Source organism: Nelumbo nucifera, chromosome 7 (assembly GCF_055504915.1).
Source record: "Nelumbo nucifera cultivar China Antique chromosome 7, China Antique-T2T, whole genome shotgun sequence".
In the NCBI taxonomy this organism is placed as follows: Eukaryota; Viridiplantae; Streptophyta; class Magnoliopsida; order Proteales; family Nelumbonaceae; genus Nelumbo; species Nelumbo nucifera.
Genome location: NC_142655.1, coordinates 15,781,441 through 15,804,164, shown reverse-complemented (window position 1 = coordinate 15,804,164; position 22,724 = coordinate 15,781,441). Strand labels below are relative to the sequence as shown.

General features: G+C 36.5%; 1 protein-coding gene across 1 annotated transcript; it reads left to right on the top strand.

The window, feature by feature from the left end:
• Nucleotides 1-15,498: 15,498 nt before the first annotated feature.
• LOC148790208 (metal-independent phosphoserine phosphatase-like) lies at nt 15,499-19,259 on the top strand. Its single transcript, XM_088891261.1, has 7 exons — nt 15,499-15,658; nt 16,767-16,887; nt 17,067-17,117; nt 17,760-17,870; nt 18,072-18,203; nt 18,341-18,416; nt 18,773-19,259. The coding sequence occupies exons 1-7, from the start codon at nt 15,627-15,629 to the stop codon at nt 18,994-18,996; spliced, it is 747 nt and encodes a 248-aa protein (XP_088747387.1). The 5' UTR covers nt 15,499-15,626; the 3' UTR covers nt 18,997-19,259.
• The last annotated feature ends 3,465 nt before the right edge of the window (nt 19,260-22,724 follow it).

Below are 22,724 nucleotides of genomic sequence, written 5' to 3'. Positions count from 1 at the left end.
CCATTGAAATATCAGCTGCATATCCCTTGAGAACCTCTTGAACTGTTTGAAATTATTTCTGAAAAACCAAGGAATCTTCTCATTCTGCTTAAACCAACTTATTACTATTTTGGAGTCGCCTTCAATTGCCGACCTAGGAGCCCATTGAAATATCAGCTGCATATCCCTTGAGAACCTCTTGAACTGTTTGAAATTATTTCTGAAAAACCAAGGAATCTTCTCATTCTGCTTAAACCAACTTATTACTATTTTGGAGTCGCCTTCAACTATTAGCTTCTAGAACCCCATTTCCAAAGATTTCTGCATCCCATAAAGTATTGCCTTCAATTCTGTTGTTATAGAGTCACACACCCCAATGGGACCTGAGTACATTCCCAAAATCACTCTGCTTTCATTCCTTAGAACCCCTCCAATTCCAGAGGGCCCTGGGTTCCCAAAACTACTTCCATCGAAATTTAATTTAAGGAAACCTACCTCTTGGGGTTCCCATTCCTTTTGTGTCCTCCGCTTAGCTGAAGTTGAGGCTGCAATTGTTCTCCAGTTCCTTAATATATCATCAATAGAGAAATCTAAGAACAACTCCAAAGTCTTTATCCAGAAGGCCACTTTTGCCATGATCCCTTCAATTAATGCTTCCTTGCTTCTTTTATTTTCCTCAAATATACATTTATTTCTTTCCTCCCATAGGGTCCATATTATTGCTGCTCTTGTGCACCTCCACATCAGTCTTTCGCTCTTTTTTGGCTAGCTGAAAGTGGATCTATCGAACAACCTATCCAATCTGTCCAGAGTATTCCACCTGCACCCAAAAAGAGAAGAATCGATCCCAAATACCACAAGCAAAAGGATACGAAATGAACAAGTAAAGAGCAGATTCACCATTGGATTCACACGAGCAACACCAATTAGGGGAGAGGTACCATCCCGGTCTCTTCCTTTGTAAAATATCACAAGTGTTGATTGCACCATGGAAGACCTCCCAACAAAAAGCACTCACTTTGGGGGGAATCAGATGACACCAGATCTCTTTGATTGGAAAGGGAGTATTTGGTTGAGAAGGCACATACAACGATTTGAAAAAAGAAGTACAACTAAAAACCCCAGAATGATGTAGAGTCCAAATTATATCATCTTATTTACTTAAGTAAGGGAAAATCCCTTTAGGAATGTGTAGAAGATTTGAAAGAAGGCTTAATTCAGTGTCCCTCACATTTCTACGAAAACCTAGATTCCACCCAAGCCTGTTAGCTGAGGGAGAGGGGAGTAGAAACTCAGAAATTGGCTTACCCTAGAGAGCAGAAAGGGTGAATAAAGAAGGGAAAGAAACCTTTAAAGGGACTTTACCCACCCAAAGATCCTCCTAGAACTTGATCTTGTTGCCTGAATTAAAATTGAATCTGATGTGATTGAGAAAGGATGGAAGGCATTTCTGAATTGCTCTCCAGGGTGAAAAGCAAGAGGCTCTGCTAGAAGTTTCAGCATCCCACCCGTTCACAGAGAACCCATGAATACTAGCGATCACTTTATGCCATAACCTGTCTGATTCTCTCGGAAATCTCCACAACCACTTCCCCAGAAGAGCCTGATTCTTTTCTTTCAGCGTTCCTAACCCCATCCCTCCATCCTCCTTCCGTTTACAAACTATTTTCCACCTGATTAGGTGATCCTTCTTTGTTTCTCCCGATTCCCACAAGAAAACCTGCATAATTTTCTCCAACTTCTTAGCAATCACCTGAGGTACACTAAACACCGATAGGTAATAGACCGGAATGTTAGATAAGGTGGATTTGATTAAGGTTATCCTACCTCCCATAGAAATATAGTTCATCTTCTAAGCCGCTAACTTCTTCTCAAATCTCTCTACTACCGGGCTCCAGAAGGTCATAAACCTAGGGTTTGCACCTAAAGGGAGTCCTAAGCACTTCATAGGCCAATCACTGGACATAGATTTGAGTTTCCCTGCCCATAGTTCCAACTCCTCCTACCCCATATTTACCCTAGCTACTACACTTTTATTGAGATTAACCTTCAAATTTGTCAACATCTCAAACAAGCTCAATAACCTCCTCAAATTCCTAGTCTCCTCCTCACCTTCCCCCTCACAAAAACTAATGATGTCGTCTGCAAATTGAAGATGGGTTACCATCACCCTATCTATCCCCACTCTCCACCCTCTTAAGACACCCATTTCATCCGCTTTTGTGATCAATCTGCTGAACACCTCTGCAACAATAGTAAATAGAAATAGTGAAAGAGGATCCCCTTGTCTCAGGCCTCTCATAGCACCAAAAAAATCTATAACCGTCCCATTCACCAAGATTGAAAAATGACAAGATTTTAGGCAATCTCTAATCCACTTGCATCAAAACCAAAATTGCTCAAAGCTTCAATTAAGAAACCCTAGTCCACAAAATTGTAGGCTCTTTCAGATCCAACTTGCACACAATACCTTTCCTCCCATTCTTCCTAAAATCCTCTACACACTCATTTGAAATAAGTAGCTGATATGAAGTCTGTCTTTCTTTGATAAAAGCTCATTGATACTGTGATATGATTGATGGAAGTACCTTCTTTAGGCAGTTAGAGAGAACCTTGGCTATGGTTTGGTATTGACTTGTCACTAAGCTGATTGGTCTAAAGTCCTTGGGGTGACATGCTCCTGATTTCTTAGGAATCAACGCAATAAAAGTAGCATTAACCCCTCTACTTATCATCTCTGTGATAGAATTCCTCAAAAACCTTCATTAAATCTTCCTTAAGCCACTCCCAACAATCTTGGTAAAAAGCCATGGTAAATCCATCTAGACCCAGAGCCTTAGACCTATCCATAGAGAAAATAGCAGCTTTCACTTCTTCCACCTTAAAATCACTTTCTAATTCTCTACTAAAGGTGCTATCTAAAACAGGCCATGTCACCCTCTAAGATCCGTCTAGTCTCTACTAACCTTCTATAAATTTGTTTGAAGTGATCCACAAAAGCATTTGCGATGTCATTCTGTTATGTGATGATAATTTCCTTTTCCAATTCCAACATAGAGATGCAATTTTTTCTTCTCCTACCATTTGCGATTGCATGAAAGTATCTAGTGTTCCCATCACCTTCCTTTATCAAACATTCTCTTGACTTTTGTTTCCATGATATTTACTCTCTCAACAATGTAACTTCCAACTCTTTTTTCAAATTTGTCCTCTCCTCCTTCTCGATCAGGCCCATTTGTCCTTTTTCCTTTTTTCTATCAATATCTTCAATCCGACTAATCAAGGTAGACTTTCTTTCTTCAATCCTCCCAAACTGATTGGAATTCCACTCCTTTATCTTTCTTTTCAAATTCTTAAGCTTTCTATGGAATCTAATCCCTTCTCATCTAGCCACCGAGGTGTCCTCCCACTAGTTTCTCACCTTTTGCACAAAGCCCGGGACTGTGAGCCACATATTTTCAAACCGAAAAGGCTTTGGTTCGCCCCCATTCCCTTCTTGAGTAAGACAAATTGGCTAGTGATCCAACGTTAGCCTAGGTAATATTCTACCTGTCAAATCCCCCCAATGATCCTCCTACTCTTGTGTTACTAGAAATCTATTTAATTTGGATAGAGTAGGGCTTTCCTAACAATTGGTCCAAGTAAATCTGTTCTGTCCTGTCATGACCTTTTTTAGTTCTAAATCTTCTATAAATCTGTTAAATCTCCTTATACTGGTGGTCATCTTTTGCCTTGGGTTATTTGATTCATCTGTGTGTCTAATCACATTGAAGTCACCTCCCACACACCAAGGCCCTTGCCACAATCCTTTAACAGCCGCCAATTCCTCCCACAATTCATTTATGTCCCTATAAGAATTTGGCCCATAAACATTTGACATCACCCAAGTGAAATTATCACTTACATTCCTCAATTTTACCGACACCGAAAATCTGCCTATCAACTCCTCTAAGCACTCCACAGTGTGATTATTCCTCTAGAAGCACCCCAAGATGGAGCCTGAGCCATCCTATACCATTGCCCCCATATACTTCTCACCCATCTCTTATCAAAATCTTGCACTTTTGACTCTTGTAACAAAACCACCTCCAGTTTTTCTTTTTTAATCACTTAATTATTCTTCTTTTATTTGCATTACCCGAACCCCTAACATTCTAACTCATAACCTTCATCTTCAAATCAGCTTCTTTTACCCCTCTAGCTTATCCTTCCTATTTCCTACCTTTCCTACTAAAGCTTTTCTCCCATTTCCTTCTCCTTCCTCCTATCATTTTTTATCTTTTCCACCTGCCTCCTCTTTCTTTTTCCTTTGAGCTCACTAACCTCCTCTTCCTTCTTTTGCTTTTTTTTTCTATAGGTAAGTTAGAGACTCTCAGACCTAATCTCTTTGCCCATTCCCTAAGAGAAAGATCCTCATTTGACTCAGAGACCTTTGAATTCACCTGCTTTTCTAACTGCCATTCTTCTCTCCCTATTTATTTTCTCCTTCCTATCACTTTCTTTGTTATCATCTCTCCTTTCTCTCCTTCCTTTTCCTTCTGTCCCTCTAAATCTCCCTCCCCCTTGTTGCTAGTTTCTCTCTCATTAGCAATCACGGTATTCAAAGGCTTATTCAGAAGTTGATGGGAATCGGAAACTCCTGCACAGGCACTAGAGAAACCATTAGTCGCCAAAATAGAATTCACAATAGTACCTTGAAGATTTGGGTTGATGAAAGAGAGGTTCGAAGGCAGATCCTTATCAATCATCCTCAAACCCTCTGTAGTGGGTGTTCCAAGTTGGGTTTTTTACAGGTGCAATGCTGGCAGTTTGAGTTGTTGATGGTGCCTCGGCCCTTATTGGTGTCTCTGCGTTCAACCTCTAGCTATTCTCCCCGTTCGTAATGTCCAATCCCTGTGATTGCCGTTGGTTTTGGTCGGCTCCCCCCTTTCTGAGTTCGTGTCGTCCTCCTGGCCAGAACAGACATGCGTTGCTAAGATTTTGCTATCCAACTTGCTTTGAGATCGTCACTCATCTAACTGGAGATTGAATAAACGGTCCAGAACACAGTCCTCCATTTCCAGCACTGCATCAGCCTGATGTTCAACCACACTTCCTATGCTGTTTGACTCGTCAGAGCTTGAAAAGTACTATTCTTCTGATGAACTGCACCAGTCCATGTCACCGTCTTCTTTTCGCCCCTGCCTGGAAAATCTTGGGTTTGGATGCCCCACCGAGCCATTAGATCTGGGCATCCAATTTAGTTCAACCCCTTTCATGCCTGTGATGGCCCTTCCAGAGGTTGGGGACGAAGATAGACCACCACTTTGGTCTCTCAATGACTCACCCCTCAACCTCACGTGGTTACTAACGCACCCTTGTGCCGGCTGGTGTCCAACTGCATGACCCGGTTGATCGGACCAAGCCCTGGTTTAGTCCATCGACTCCCTTTCATCCGCGTGTTCTTGGGAATAGACATGTCTCTTCTCCTTCTCAGGTGGGCCCTACACACCCCACAACTTTCTTCCTGACTTTAGGATTTCCTTATAGGAGTAAAACCCTGCCTTGCTACAGGGGTTATTTGAACAAAACTTCCTTTCTGAGAAAAAGCCCGCCCTCTTCTTTAAGTATGACTTACTCTTCTCTACCACACCCTCCACCTGTTTGCTTACGTGTCCTCATTCTCTTTCCCTAATGCCCCCACATGTCACCCACCCAGCCACGTCAAGTTCTTCTTCAATCTTTGGACTTCTACTCTAGAGTGACGCTTCCATTTCCGATGCTACCCATACTTTGCTGTAGCAACCTTCAACAAAGATTTCAATCGAACGCAGAACTCTTTCCGGCTTGACACCCGCTATCGCCACCTTTTCGAGGAAGGATTTCTGCCACAGATTGAATGGCAGCCCAAGCAATTTCACTTGAAAGCAACAATCTAAAAGATCCACTGAGTTGCAGGAGGGCCACCAGCTTTCGACCAATATCAGCCCTTCTTTTGTTTCTACAGTTGTAGAATCCAACTGTGCATTTCCCGCATCTAGCACTGCCTTCTTATCAGAAAAAGGGATTAGAATAGCCGTTCGTTCCAGGCCTAGTTTTTCCGTCACCTCCTCCAAGATCAACTTCCAATCCTTCACTACATTCTTCGCTGATAAAATTAGCTTTCGCTCCCAGTTACCTTTTTGTCCTTCGACCAAAATCTTTGGTATAGGCACAGAGTGAACAGTCGACGAAGCTCCATTATTTTCTTCCTTTTCTTCAGTCCCCTCTTTCTCCAATATTTGCCTCCAGACTTTCAAGTCCTCTTTCCTTCTCAGAGTATTTTCCTTTGCTACAGGCTTCTTAGATTGTTCCTTCGCAGCCTTGGTCCAAATTCTTACCACAAACTAGTGAATCTCGTTTGCTACCTTTGTCCAACCCTCCAGCCTTTTCCTTTTGGTATGATGATTATTTGTTTTTTCTTTTCTTCAAATCTTTCTTCTAACATCACGAACCACCCTTTGGAATTTCTCCTTCGTTCTGCAGTATACTCTTTCCTTGAAGTTCTGAAAGTATCTTACCACCCCACAGACCAACTAACATTGACTGCACCATCGAGAAAGCTTTGAAACCACACCAGAGCTTCGCCGACCAGAAACACCATCCCTCTTGATCTCTCTAATCTTCACTGTCAATTCCTTCTGATGAAACATTTCTTCCAATATCATCTCTTTACTCTCCACCTTGATAGATCTTCTCCAGCTCCTTGCCGGTGCAAAAGCCTCCACCATTTTTCTCCTCCCCTGTGCTATGTGACTATGTAAAACTTCTTCCTTGAACTAAGAAGACCAATTTCTCATAGACCAAGTTTATTGGATGGTTTCAAGATTGGAACTGAGAGATTGACCATTTCTCATCTTCAATATGTTGATGATGCATTTCTTCGTATTGTTCGTGGAAGGATAATTTGTTATGCAACTAATTGCTGGTGAGTAATTTTCATGCCTTAACCTCTCTCTCTCTCCTTCTCTCTCTCTCTCTCTCTCTCTCTCTCTCTCTCTTTGGTAAATGGTGACTATTAACAGCTTGGAAGTTCATCAACCAAGGAAAAGGGCAAGAGATTTCCTAACTGCTACTTGTTTATCAATATCGACTCTTTTCTCAATGCTAACATCCTCAGTAGCTTTATTCCCTCCTATCTCCTTCTCCCCCTCTCTGTTTTCCTCTCCAACCATTTCCTAGTCACTTCCTTTTCTCTTTGTTTTCGAAAATTTTCAAATTGGACAACCTGACTTTGCAGCCACAGCCCTAATGGGGGCCCGGATCTACTTAACAAGATACTTTTTCAACACATTCCGATATGATCTGTGTCTGCACATCTTATCATGAGATTGGTAGCTACCATGGTAAGATGTGCGGATACAAATCATGTTGGAATGTGTTGGAAAAGTATTTTTGTTGTGAATAGATCCTAGCTCCCCTGATGGGTGCACCAGCATGGAAATAAAACAAAAATAAAAAGTTCCATGAGGGTATGTTTAAACGTTGAAGGTAGTTTAGAGGTGTGGGAGAGAATTATTGGGAGGGAAGAACAGATGATTTTTAAATAGAAGAGAAAAAAATAGGTAGGGCTGCAAAGTGGTATCCGATTTTCTGAATTCAATTTTGAATCTGATCCTATTAAGGGTGATCTAAATTAGATCTGGCTATAATTGGATCAAATATACATTCACCCATATCCAATCTGATATAATCTATATCTATCTATCTATCTATCTATCTATCTATATATATATATATATATATATATATATATATATATATATATATATATATATTCTCATGAATGTTTAAGTTTTATATTGTCTATTAGTACAGTTGGTTTAAAATTTTGAATTTTGTGTCTTTACTAAATTGTCATAGGTTGAAGTTCCATAAAAAATTTTCAATTCCTTTTGTTCATGAAATGTAATGTCAGTCCTTTTTAGTTCATTTTATTAATAACGCATAATATTTTGATCCAACTTTAGTTTAATTAATTTATACTATTCAATATCCATCGCAATTTGAATATAAATCCCATGAATAAAATCATATTTTAATTTGAACATAAACACATCAAATTTGGAACTACCTATATTCAATTCAATTTGATCTATTTGCAGCCCTTAGGAAATTCATGAAAAAGTCAACAGAGAGGCGTATAAGGAGAACCACACAATTGTCTCCCTCGTATTAAATATAGTATACATATTAGTTTTCTGGCGTAAAAAAAAAAAAGATATTAGATTTCCATAATACTGCCGTGGGTCAAGTTGTTTATTTGGCGTACTGTTAAAGAATGCTCTACCCACCAATGGTGGCAGAGTCAAGTATATTGGTGGGGGGTCCTTGTTTGAGTTCACATCTCCGCCCCACAATGCCTCACAGCACATCCCTATTTTTTTTGGGAATATCTCCTGATGATAGTACCAGAGTCAATAATGTCATCATCGGGAGATGTTATCAATACACTGCAGGGATGCGTTGTGGGGCAGAGATGTGATCTCTCCTTGTTTTCCCCAAACTTTTTAGATCAATATAGACCCAAACTTTTCCACCCCATTTCCCTACACAGCCTACATCTTCTACTCCCATTTCATTTTCTTGGAGAAAATTCTTATCAGGGTGTCTCTATAAGCATCATGTGAACAATGACAGGGTTATGTCCATTATGTGAGGATAACTTTGAGAGCATTGGCTGTGCCTTATTATATTGCTTGGTGGTGCTTTGTATTTGGTTTGGATAGATGTTGTACATACTTATGATATTTACATGAGTTTGACTATAGAAAAGATATGATATCCCAAAAATAACTGACCAATAAATTGAAATCATAAATGTTGTAGTGAATCAGGTGTTATTTATCAAAATTCATGGTTTTGATTGGTCAAAACTCATATGGCCATGGGCCAAGATGTTTACTTGGCATGCTTTAAAGATGCCCTACCTACCAAAGATGTGTCCTCTATAAGCATCATGTGTACAATGATAAGTTTTACCCATTATGTAAGGATGACATCGAGATCATTGACTATGCCTTATTGTATTGCTTGGATCGATGTTTAAGGATGCCCTACCCACCAAAGAAGTCTTCTATAAGCATCATGTGAACAATGACGGGTTATACCCATTATGTGAGTATTGACATTGAGAGAATTGACAGTGTCTTATTATATTGCCCATTATGTGGTTTGGATCGATGTTGAACATATGTATGTATGCATGGTAGATAGATATTAGATTTCCATTAATACCGCCATGTATTAAAATGTTTATTATTTTTTTTATTTGTTTTGAAGGGACCAAGTCTCCGCTATGTCCCTTTTAACTAAGCATGATGTGAACAATAATAGGTTAGGCCTATTATGCGAGAATGACATTGAGAGCACATCTTATTATATTGATCGGCGGTGCTTCCTGTTTGGTTTGGATTGATGCTGAACATGCATACATATGGACAGGGGTTCTAATAAAACAATTGGGAGTTGGTTGGAAGACTAGTGGAATATTGATATACCTCTATATTGCTGAATGGGACTGCTCTTCTGTGGTTCCTGTGTTGGAGACACAATAAAAAGGTTTTCAAGCAAAAGAACTTTGACCCACTCTCAACCATAACTGGAGCACTGGCCTACGTGGCCTCTTTGTTTACCAGTAGAAGCTCTGAAGTGGACGTAAGGCAACCCCCCCCTCCCAAAAAAAAAAAAAAATAAGAAAAAGGCAAAAAAGAAGAAGAAGAAGATGTTAGATGTAATCTTTAAAACAAAAAAAGGTGGGCTTGTTTTAGTCCTTTAATGGCAGTATGTAAATGATTGATTTAACTTCTCAAACTGGTTCAAACATTTAGTTTTAGTTATTGGAGGTGAAGTATTTTACATTTTTGTATTGAAAATAAAATAACTGGAATTTGACACAGTTCAGTTGACATGGAAACTAATGATGAAGGTGATAGATGCATTTTGAAACAAGTTATCTTCTATCCATCATAATATGGCTCCATTCCCTTTTCCATGATTTGCAAAACTATGCCATTACCATTCTGTAGCCCTAAGCATTGCTGCTTTTTCTTATCAGAAAAATAAGAAAAGCATTGGTGTTTTACTACTAATAAAAGAGCGAATAACCTTATTTTCTGGATTTTTTATTAAATATTTTTATCTCTTACAATGGGCATAAAAAAAGGGCATATATGTCCTTTACTTTCACTCCAAAAACTGTCCACTTATAGCAGTTAAGAAACTGTCCACTAGTCAAGAACTGTCCATGAATAATAAATAATTTTGTCTTGGAGATACTGTCATATATAAATGCACGTACATGTTTACTAGTAAGTTTAAATGCATGATATCAGCTATTAGACTTTTAATGGTGAAGAAGTAACGGAAGGGAGTCTATAAGTCCCTTTTATCAAGTATAAAAGTTGAGGGGAGATTTAAGGCCTTTTAAGAAAAGCCAGAGGGGGAGGTATAAGGGATTTTGTCAACTTTCATATTATAATTTTTATTGGAAAATATGAATTGAACATCAAAGCTCATTTAATCAACCAATTATTCAGAAAATCAAATCTGAAAGTATACGAGAGATGATGGATCTAATATTAGTACTAACTGCTGTTTGAATCTGTCAAAAACATATTCTATTATTTCATAGGTGAATAGAACTTTGGTAAGGTTTGGGTTAGTAAATTTGGGTTCTGACATCAGTTTGGGTCTAGGACAACTGGACAAGGTTTATGTTTAGAGTTGGTCTTGGATTGGCCATTAACCCAACACAATCCATCTAATTTTAACTTTTGTTTAATTGGAGATTCTAAAGGATTTAAGAGATATTCTACAAACATTGACCATATATTGGAGAGAGAGAGAGAGAGTATCAATAATGATTTTATTAGAGAGAGTAATGGTGTATTTTATTTGTGAAAACTAAGACTTAAGAAGGGTTTTATTGTGATTTCTTATATTTTTAATAATTTAATTTACAAATAAAGGATCACATGTGTGAGAAATGAGAGAGAGGAGGAAGCCAATGTGAGCATTGAAGACTTGAAGTGAGACTACTTTTGGCCTCCCTCCATCCTCTATATTAACGGTGATCATTTCCAGACTGGGCCTGACCTAATTCTGAAATTTCAAGACTGGGCTATATATATAAGCAATTTGCTACAATTCCTAAATTAAGCTATCTTAACTTTTAAAAGGGCCATTTTCATTTTTTTAGGTAACCATGAGTTGTTTTTTCCAACATCAATCTCTTTTCCGAGTGCTTTCATTTTGGGTTATGTTTTGTTTGAAGGAAAAAAATAGGGAAAGGAAGAAAAAGGTAGGAAAATTTATACAAGATTTAGGGTATATTTGGTTTGAAGAAAAAAGGTAGGAAAATCTGTACAAAGTTCCTCCAAACCAACTCTATTCCAATACTTGATAATCATTTCACACCGAGTAACATTTTCAATTAGTTCTGTATGTATTTTTCTGTCACTTAGTTGTGAATGGATAAAAGTAAATTCACCATTTCCTCTTTTGAATTCTATGAAATTGGGCCATTCACCAAATTTATCATTCTGAAGGGATGATACAAGCAGAAAGTCCTAATTATATGGCATCAATAGCTCTGGATGGAACCGATTCCAACAATTAGTCCAATGTGCAACCTACAGAAGTTTTATTCTTCTGTGTTATTTTGTATCACAGAATGTGAAACTAATAGGTAGTATAAGGGAAGTCAATCACATCTTGCCATAGAAATTATATTATTTAATATTTTATTATTAGTGGGCCCGTGTGATTATAAGAAAACCCAATATCCAATATAATGACAAAAGAGAGATAAATCTTACCCCATTTGTCACAAGAAAAAATACAATGAAAAAAATTATAAATTAATGTAAATCAACCATATATAATGTCTTTCAAATTTCAAATTAATATAAGCCATTATATGTTACTCCTAGAAAAAATAATGTATTTTGAATTCATATTATAAGAGCAGAAAAATTTTCTTATTCTATGCTATTTTGTATCATAGAATGTGAAACTGTTATCCTAGAACCAATAACATCTTGCCAAAGAGGTAATATTATTTAATTTTATTTTTATATTCACCCAATTATAGGGGTTGTGAACTTTGTGATTGGGGCACATCCCATTTTTAATAAAAAGGGGTAGACCCATAATTTGTTTACTTAGAAGACATGGAACTCTCCTAATTGTTACGTGGTCATACACCACACAAGTATTTTCTTTTGTGGATTTATCAAATTGCTGGGAAGTGATTGTAGACGTATTTTGCAAATCCCATAAGAATGGCTTAGCTGAAAGGCTTTTGGAGATTGACCAAATAGATTTGAAAAATGATTAAATCCCAATTTTAATACACAGAATCCAGAAAAAAAAGTACAAAGGAAAGGAGGTTAAAAATGGATTACTGAACTAGTTATGTCATTAAATTTCATTACATATCGTGTTTATCATGCTAATTGACTGAACCAAGTACCTGTTTTCAATACAAATAAGGCTGTGAATGATTTCTTTGTAAAAACAGAACTAATGTTCGTTTCTTGAATTGTTCACCTTTAGCCTTTTTTGTTCAGTTTTGTCAACTTGTTGTCAAGTGTTTGCGACGCAAGTGATACAATTTTGCAGCTCTTAATCCTTTGCATACATTGCATAGTTCAGACTTTAGAGTAATGTTCTACTTTTCATCAGTTGAGATGCAAATGGTTGAATAGGAACCTCTTAATGGTAGATATAGGGGTGCAATTTGTGTGAATACATCCACCTTTTAAATATGGGTAGATCAAACTTTCTTGGCACAAAAATTAACCTTTAATTTTCTTCTAGGGTTTTATTTTAGTACCTGTTCTGGGACTGCTTGGATTAAGCTTTTGTCAAAATTAAAAAATAGTATAAAATGTTCATGGGTCAAGTCCGAAGCCCAGCCCATGAAATGGTCTGAACACGACTAATCCCAACTCTCTCTCAAAAACAAAAATGAAAGCCCCAACAACTAATCCACTATTTGTGGTGTGTGTCTGGTTTGGGAATGTCGGTTTAGTGTAACGGGTTCTATTAGCTAGGTCAACTTTGAAAAATTGTATCTCATCATTCATATGGGAAATTTCTATATTTTGAAAACCTTTAAAAGTATTATGATGTCATCTTAACAGCAGACTAACCAAAGCGGTGAACAAGTATAATTTATCCCAGAGGTTATGGGGGATTTTGGAGAGATCAAAATTCAATGGAGGTTAAAGTCATTGCCAGAAACCTCTTTCAATAACTTTAAATATTATACTATTGGAGTATTGGGTGGGGATTCTTTCGAGCTCGGCTCGTCAAGGTTATACAAGGTTCAAGTAAAAAATTCATAAGCTTGATTTCGGTTTGAGAAAAACCTGGGCTCCGCCCCAAATGGGGTGGGTTGGATGGGAAAATAATTTTGCCCCGAACCGATTGGATTTACATATAATTCTCTGAATCTCATGGTAAACTAGTAAAAGGTTTAATATTAATTTTTAAAATACCTTTAAGTTTTTCTCAAATTCTTAAAATCGAGAATCCCATGAATCTATTTTTATAATAATCCCAAATTTCCATAGCCCAATTTCTAAAATACCTAAAATTCCTATAATCCTATTTCTAAAATTTCTTTAAATCAGATGTATTTTTAGGTGCTTGATGAGAGCAGAGAAAATTCGGGATTTCCCCGTTCCCAATGAGGAGTGAATGCCCCACCCTGCACACGCCCTGTTTCTGTTCCTACTTTTGCACCATTTACATAAAGTTTCTCAAACTATTTTCTCCCATGCTCACTCATGGTTTCTGTCTTTTGTTTAACAAGATTATTCTGATATATAATTTTGTATCTCTTCTTACTACTTGTGTTCATGAATTGTAATTTGAGCATTTTATTAATGAATTCTGCCTTAACATTTATTTTCTCACACTGTGAAAGCTAAATCCTTTAATTCTGCATTGTTTCCAACACTCGATCCCATAATTGTCACAACTTTAGAAGATTGTAAATGCAAAATGCTCCATTAGGCATCTCCATGAATTAATTGGACTACAAACGTTGCTAATAAATCTCCAATTAGTGATGATTGTTTAAAGAGAGACTAATAAACTAATGTGTTTTTGCCTTTTTGGCCAAACAACATGTGATTGGGCTTTGAGTTGATAATAGAGGCCAATTCCCTACCTGACTTAAATTAACACAAATCTTGATTCCGATATCATTTAGGAAATTTGCTTTACTATTTTATATTGCTTCATGAGATTGCGTATCAAACTGATGGGCTCTTTCACACCTCACCACACATATAATACGCCTTCAAAAATTAAAAAAAAAAAAAAGAAAAAAGAAAAACTCACATATATACACATGGTAGCTCAAATGATGAACCGACAAGATATCTAATAAGTCTCCATTCACCAATTGGTCTGTTTGTCCAGACTTCTTAAATAAGCTGAGTTGATGAAATCTTCTGCTCGACAGCAAATGAAAAAAAGAAAAAAAATTGGAAATACAGCTTAATTAATGGACCCTCCCACATGGCCAAACAAAGCCTCACTATTGCTTCATCACCACAAAAGTTTGGAACTTGAACAGCTGTGACGTGAAATGCAATATACTCCGTAAATAGGTATACTTTAATTAAATTCTCAGCATTATAGAAGTATTTTTGGAAAAAAAAGAAAATTTGCAAATTGATAGGGTGTGGAAAAAGGATTTACCTTATCATGTGTAAGCGTTGAACCTATAACTTTAAATATGAAATTTATATAATATTTTATAGGGTCATTTACTTGGATATTCCCTATAGTTTGCAACTGTTTTATTTAATTGACCTCATAAACTTTTAATATTTATACATGAGAATACCATGTAATCTGAATACACGGATCACCGATCAATAAAATACATTCCAACTCTCTACCAAACATTTTATGTATAATGAGTCCCTCTTTTGTGATAGGACCCAGTTTTATAATGAGATGTGTGGTGTCAAATCATCAAGTTGGTCACCCCTAATAAGGCAAACACCTTATTAGTAACCTGATTTCAGAAACAAATTAAATATTAGGAGTCTCACAAAGGCTTATTTTCTGAAGATTTCAATATTATTTGCAATGCCATGAATTTGAACACTCATACACTCAAGTACCAGAACTACTTACTATTGAGAGGGGCTAACTAATTTCAAAAACCCGTGTAACTGAAGGTTCTCCGTGATCAGGTTAAATGGGGCTTCACGTGAACCCCCTTAGTCCCCTTGTAAATGTGTCAACCGATTGAGAGGGGGATTTCTGAGATTTTACACGTGTCCAAATCTGGTTTAATTTCCCTCACCCTCTTAACATTTTCAGAAATTAAAAACATGATTTTCCCAGACAGCTCAAGTGATGATTGTCAAATGGCACAATTATTGTCATGTGCAATAATTTCAACCAATAATAGAGGGAGAAGTAGTTGACAGGTTGAGGCCCTTGTATCTATAAATACTCCTTTCACTTAACTCCTCCTCCTCGTAAGTGAGATTAATATATATTTCTTTCCTTGCCTTTCCAGCCTAACTTCTCTCCCTCACTCCCCCCTCCCACCTCTCTCTCTCTCTAGCCTCTAATACACAGATACACACAGAAAGATGGCCACTTGCCTTGTCTCTAATGAGCCAACGTGAGTTTATGCTTATCAATGATTTCTTCACTTTCTGTAATTAGTTTAATCACTTTGTTCTCTCCTCCATAACTACTCTTCTCATTTTACTTTGATTTATTAACATGATTTCATTTATGTATGGATATTCTTTTCTTCATTTTCTTTTTTTTTGATAAGAAGAGTTTCTGTTTATTTGTATTGAGATCAATAGACACTTCTCCTCAGTGATGTTAGCTCTTCAAATTTTCAAATTTCATTTTCCAATGGTTTGACAAGTTCTGCTACAATGATTTTCAAATTGTTCCATATTTTTATTGTTTTATAACCAAGGCCATTACCTACTGGCTACTGTTAGTTCCAACAATCTGCGGTCGTGGGAATGGTGGACTAGACAAAGGGACATTATCTTGGCCAGATTTTGCACAAAGTGGCCACTCTCATACTATCTTTCTTTTTCATATGGAACAACACAATAGTGGGGTGGGCACCCTGTCTCCCATACCCAAAACCCTTCCAACTCTAGTGATGGCGGATTTGATTCCATCCCCACTACATACATACATACATACAAACATACATGCACGCATACATATATACAAGCATGTATATATGTATGTATGTATGTATGTATGTATGAAAAAATAATATAACATATAAATGACATACAATTGTATTATTGTTATGAAATAAGAAAATACATAATGTTTTTATAGCTTATAAGAATGTACCATATTATATTTATTATAAATATATTTTAAACAGATATTAAAAATTCAATAATTTAGTTCTTTAAAATAGTAACAAACCTGTTCAACAAAAGAAAAAGAATTGTCATTCTAGAGTACATTCCAAACAGCTCAATACTTTAGCAAAAATAGTGTTGGATTTACATTAATATATGTTGTGATGATCTTAACTTGTAAAATACAACTTGGAACAAATAAGGGACTGTCATTTGATATAGATTGGATGGTTTCAAATATTTTGTTTTTCAAATTATTTGGATCATAGATTTGTGGGGTTATCTTAGTTTTAACCTTGCTAAAATTATTCTCCCAATTCCAAACAAAAGAAAGAAAAAAAAATTGTTCCATCACTCACTAATTAGTTGAATTGCAACTCTCAGAATCAATCCATTGGTTGCCACTGCGACAGAAGAGTTCCCAACCAGTGTACCGCATGATGTTGCTGAGATTGTTCTGGTTCGTCATGGTGAGACCACATGGAATGCATCTGGAAGAATTCAGGTATATTCAGAAATAATCAATTAATGTATGAATATGTAGAAATCTATAAAAAGAGGAAGAAGGTGTCAAGCAACTGTAGTTGGATTTTGAGACATAAAAATTGTTTTGGCTTTCGATAGAAAATTACATAACTGAATATACTTCTCGTTTAATTTTGGATACCTGGTTTTACCTCACAGGGCCAACTAGAATCAGAGCTGAATGAGGTGGGATGGAAGCAAGCAGTCGCAGTTAAGATCTGAACTTATACAAACTCAGTTCTTTACACCTGGTTCATCTTTGCATTCATTTGTTGGTGATTTTGATTTGTACTTCTACCTGCTGCAAAATTTGCACTTCTGTCTTATGGCATTGCATGTCTAATAGCCAACAGAACTCATTTTCTTTCACATGAAGAGGATTAATTTGCAGTCCTGAAAATTTACAATTGCATAAATGAATTCACAATTTAAACAAACTGATCCATCAATTCATCAAAATGTGTGCGATAATTGAATCTAAGCCTGCCCATGATGGGCTGCCATAACCATGAGTGATGCCCAGGCGGGTCCATTCATTAATCATCCAGATCTAATCTGGGGCCAAGATTCAAACTTTAGAGCTGTGATTTATTAGGTACAATAAGAGGGGTACTAATTATTGAACCTAAAGACCCCCCTTAAATCCTTTGAGTGGGGAACAAACATCCGAAATAGCTTCGATGCCAATTGGGCTGCAACCATGAATGCAATGCATCAAATTGTTTTTTTTTTTCTATTTTTTTACAAAACAAGAGAGAAAAATATTGTATACACATTTATCTGTTCTATTATATTGGTTATATAATCAATGTTTTGTAATTATTCTAATAACAATATTGCCATTGTATACAGATTGCAGATAGGCTAGCCAAAGAACTGAAGCCTGTAGCTGTGTACTCATCAGATCTCAAGCGTGCCAAAAACACTGCAGAGATGATTGCAAAGAAATGCCACATTCCTGAGGTACTTTTTTTTTTCTTAGTTTTCTTCCACCTTTATCCGGTCTGATCGATCGGGATTCTCGGGACCACGGCGGTGTAAAACAAGAACACACACAGGACAGAATGGTGAAACAGGATTTATGTAGGCGACCCCATATAGTAGTACGTACCTCAGGCTTGGTTGATTGAAGGATTAATCTGTTAAATTTGGGTGGTGGTTCAGGTGATTGTAGTACCAGAGCTGAAGGAAAGGCATGTGGGGAGTTTACAGGGATTGACTTGGGATGAAAGCCAAGGGAAAGAGCCAGAAGCCTACCGTGCATTTTTCTCACCTCAGGAGGACCTTGAAATCCCTGTATCTTTCATCCATCTTTTCTTTTCTGCATTAAAGAGTAGATTATTAATTACAGGGTTGTTTACTTAAAACAAAATGTACATGAATTGAGATAATTAATTATCATCCTTTTTCACCATCTTCTTCAACATATGTAGGGTGGGGGAGAGAGCTTTAATCAACTCTGCGAAAGGTCTGTGGCTGCTCTACACGAAATTGCATCCAGACACAAAGGTTCTCTCTCTCTCTCTCTCTCTCTATAATTTAGTCTACTAGTGATTTGGCTAAGAAAGTAAACAAGTGATGACATGGGTTGGTGCATTATAATTCAGTCTTATATATGGCGTAGTGATAGCGACTTAGTACATGTTAAACTGAACACACACATAACCCACTCCAACCCAATCACATATCAGTACTCTCTATCTTTCATCAAACACATTTTCTTCTTTTCTTCTGTTCTCAGCTACAATTGACAGCAGTTTCAAGGTTGCAAGTAGTACAGATATCTTAATACATAATCTGAACCGTGCTATTATTAACTGATGATTCATCAAAAATAATTACGCATTAACTTGATGAGCACACAGGAGAGAGAGTCATTGTGGTCACTCATGGAGGTAATCTGAGAGCCATCTACATGTCGGTGACTCGTGAGTCTTCAGCAGGAAAGGTGCTGAATGCTTCAGTCAATGTTCTCCATCTCTCAGAGCAGAAATGGGCTTTCAAGTCTTGGAGCGACGTCACTCACCTCAACGAGGTTGGATTCCTTCAACGCGGCTTCAGTGGCGACTCTTTCCAAGTAGTAGTCTAAGTTCCAACCAGTGTGCAGCAGCAGATCTCTTTATTTATGTTATAATCAATTCAGATGTTTTGTTTTTGTGTAATATATAGTAATTAGAGTTTGTTTTATGGGTTGGGGGTCTTCCTGATACAACCCAACCAACCGGTTTGCTTATACATATAGTTCTGGTTCTGAGTTTTGTAATCCGATTATAATTGGGTCGGGACTGGATTAAGACCCGAACCTATTATGTAATTTATTATATATATGAAGGTGTCTTGGTTTTCTTTTAATTTTTGTTGTATTGTATGTGTTAAAGGGTAAATTCTATAGACAACATTGTTTTATTAACATATAAACAGTTTATTATTTCCTTTATTTTTTTATATTAAAATTGTATTGACAGAAATATAATGAAGTTCCAAGTTGTTATACGATAGCCAATTATCAAAAAAAGTTGTTATATGATAGCCCGGTAATAATAGATGTTAAGTATATATAAGCGGGTCTAATCGGGTCGGGCCTGATTATCTTGATTTGGTTTGGTTTTAAGTCTCATTTACAGAACTGATGAATAATTGGAATAATCATTTAGGGTCAGTTTGGTTTATAGTCAGAATTGGAATTGGAATCGGAATCGAAATCCTCCGAATTGGAATGGAAATGGTCTATTCCCATAGTTTGTTTAGTTCAGACAGGAATGCGAATGAGAATTAAAATCAGCAGGAATGGGATTTCATTCCCAAGGGAGGGGCATGAAATGGCCATTCCCTCAAATGGGGGAATGCCATTCCAACATAAATGAAAATGGGATTCCAATTCTGCTCAACCAAATAGTTGGAATTGGAATAGTCCATTCCAATTCCTATTCCAAACCTCTATTCCTGCAAACCAAATTGACTCTTATATATTCCTAAGGTTTAAACAGACTAATTGTATATAACTTGTAGTTTCAAAGCCTGCTTATATCTTCCTAGGCTATCAACATTTATAGCAGTTTCTTAACTTTTTCATAATCCATTAATGGAAAACATTTGTAGGAAGTTATACATGGGGGCAAACAAGGCAAGCAAAGAGATAGGTAAGTGTGCAAGGCAGTAAAAGCTGCTCAAACGAGCTTTGCCCTGACTGAAGCCAAACTCGTGGTGGTGTGTTTATGGTGGCAAAGAAGATAGGAAGGAAGAAAGAAGAAGACAGAGATGGTTGTACAACTGTATTATGGAAAACTAATTCACAGGGGGTGCTTTGATTGGTCAAAGCTCTTTCAATACCATGTCTTTTCGGTATCATAGATTTTTCCCATGATACCATTATATGTTTGTCTATACCAGCCCTGGCTTTTCTTGTAGTTGTATAGTATCTTACGTATGTGATATAATATATTACCAAATATATATAACGGGTTCATATCTCCATGCTTATGTGTTTTATTTCATGGGGAGATATTCCCAATGCAAAGTTGCAAAAGGCGGTTGGAACTGTATGGGCACGGGCTTGCCCTGACGGAAGCCGATCTTGCTAATAATACCGGAAAGACATGTAACCAACCAACCGGTATCATAAAGGTGATAACAAATTAATTAGGTGATGTTTATAAAAAATCATGGGGTTTTTGGTTGGTCAAAACTCGTCTGGTATCATATGTTTTTGGCACTATAGATTTTCCCATAATTTTAATTATACAAAATAAATTAAAACTTTAACTTTTAAAATTATAAATACTGTTAATTCATATGGACTACCCCAGGATCAGGCATGGACACATGTTATCAGTCCTGGGGTGTGGGCCGGGTTTGGCCCATCCAGGCCTCAGGCCTAACCGGATACCGACCTGATATGTGGGCTAAAAAATAGAATGTTTAGGCCTTTATTGCCAATTCTGATTACATGCCTTATCTGTTAAGAATGCCACTTAATTGGACAAATGTATCCATGGAAGGAGCGAAAGTGAACAGAAATTAAAGAATTGAATGATACTTCGACTTTCCCTCCTAAGACATACATTAGGGCCCACAGATGCATCTCAATTTAGGGTAATTGGTATATGTAATGCATCTCACTTATAAAATTATTGTAAAAGTGTTAGCCAATATATCGGTGACATCCATTCTATTACAATTGTTCTAAACCAAGCAAGGTTTATTCAACGCAAATATTTGTGGATAATATTAGACCAGCGTAGCTAGCTAGGAGATAATTCATTATATAAAGCTTCATAAAGAGAAAAAGAATGGGTGGCTATCAAAATTGATATGTCAAAATCATATTATTTAATGAAATTATTGAGAGGGTTGAAAAAAAGACTTGGCAATAAAAAACAATATCTCCAGAAGGGACAACAGTTATGATCAATCACTACAAAAAATAAGGGTTTTGGTGACATCAGACAAACGTCGTGGCAACTTTTTCGCGACGTTTGCACAAATGTCGCACCTATAAAAGTCCGAAAAAGTTTCAATGCCGTTTCTGATAATGTTACTGAAATTGGTTCACATCTCCTTTAATCACACTTTTGCCAATGTTTGCAAATTAATGTAATAACCCAAATTATGCTTTCATATACATCCAGTACTGAAAGCAAATTTATTACCTCATAAATACACTATGAATTGGAAAAATTATAGAGAGAACTAATGTGGGAGGAGAAACTTTAATAAGAAAGAAAAGTATAACAACCACCTTGGAGATTGGTATAAATCAGTGGAAAAGTTTATGGCCAAGAGTTAGTAAGAGGAAAAGTATTTGAATGGTAAGAAGGATAATTCCACTTGTTAGAGACAACTAATAAGTATAAAGGAAGAACCAAAAGAGAATATTCTTTTTTGCAGAGTCAAAGAGTGACCAGGTGACCGTGGAAAATGTGGAAGGGCATGGGCCCATGGCTTTTTATTAGTTATCTTATCAACCTTTTTTAAGCAAATATTTTTAAAACTTATCTTATCAATTTTTTAGGAAACAAAACCATTCCCCATATAATAACTTGGTTTGGAAATTAAGGCATTGATTGCAAGTGATGTTTAAACTGTTAGGGGTATATTTGGAATAAAAAATCTTAGACCCATGATCATTTACATTTTTCACTTGTTTTAAGAGGTTATGTGCCGATGGAGATACAAACAAATGGGTCCTGATGGAAGATCAATTAAGTGGTTGCAAATTATAGGGGGTGTTAGAAAGAAAATAAATGAAGTTGCTGCATTAGTGGCACAATTATGTAAATATGTATGTATGTATGTATTTATATTCGAGCCAATAATTTAACTTCATCAATTGGCACAATTATATAAATATGTATGTATGTATGTATTTATACTCGAGCCAATAATTTAACTTCATCAATTGGCACAATTATTGTCATGAACCAATAATTTTGATTATAATTGAAGAAATTGGTTGACAGGTTGAGGTGTTGCATTTATAAATATTCCTTTCAATTAACTCTTCATCAAAGGGACATTAATTTCTCTCTCTCCCTCTCTCTTTCTCTATAATCCACCCATACACATACGAAGATGGCTACTTGTCTTGTCTCAATGAGCTAACGTGAATCAATTTCTTTGATTCTTTCTATTGTTACTTTCTTTAATTAGTTTCATGACTTCATTCAATTCTCTCCTTCATGAGCTTTACTACTTGTGATGATTTTGTCTTTTTAAACATTTTATTAAGATAATTTCATTTATGAGTATTCTTTTTTTTTTATTTTTATTTTGCTAAGAAAGAGTATTTGTCTATCTATTTGTATTGAAATTAACAGA